The sequence below is a fragment of the Pyrgilauda ruficollis genome, unplaced genomic scaffold (genome assembly GCF_017590135.1).
Source record: "Pyrgilauda ruficollis isolate IOZ18807 unplaced genomic scaffold, ASM1759013v1 scaffold14621, whole genome shotgun sequence".
Lineage (NCBI taxonomy): Eukaryota > Metazoa > Chordata > Aves > Passeriformes > Passeridae > Pyrgilauda > Pyrgilauda ruficollis.
The window spans coordinates 1-431 of NW_024513235.1; the positions used below are offsets into that span (position 1 = coordinate 1).

Below are 431 nucleotides of genomic sequence, written 5' to 3' on the forward strand. Positions count from 1 at the left end.
TCCATCCATCCATCCATCCCTCTCTCCCTTTCCCGCAGAACTGGGCCGGGATGCGCTGTCCCTACAAGCTGCTGCGGATGGTGCTGGCGCTGGTGTGCAGTGAGTACCCGTCCCCCCCCCGGCCGTGCGGGTCCCTCCGCGGGCTCAGCGCCTCCCGCTGTCCCGCAGTGAGCTCCGAGGTCGGTCGCGCCGTCTGGCTCCGCTTCTCGCCGCCGCTGCCGGCCTCGGGCCCGCAGCCCAGCTTCATGGCGCACCTGGCGGGGGCCATCGTGGGCATCAGCATGGGGCTGACCATCCTGCGCAGCTACGAGGAGAGCCTGCAGGACCAGTGCGGCTGGTGGGTGCTGCTGCTGTCCTACGGCACCTTCCTGCTCTTCGCCGTCTTCTGGAACATCTTCGCCTACGACCTGCTGGGGGCACAGATCCCCCCC

General features: G+C 69.4%; 1 protein-coding gene across 1 annotated transcript; it reads left to right on the top strand.

Moving 5' to 3' along the window:
• Positions 1-29: 29 nt before the first annotated feature.
• Positions 30-428, top strand: LOC121349860 (rhomboid-related protein 1-like; the record flags this gene model as incomplete). The annotated part of the gene is made up of 2 exons (XM_041460643.1): positions 30-99; positions 169-428. Coding segments are annotated over 2 exons (330 nt in total), but the record flags the coding sequence as incomplete, so codon positions are not given.
• Positions 429-431: the final 3 nt, after the last annotated feature.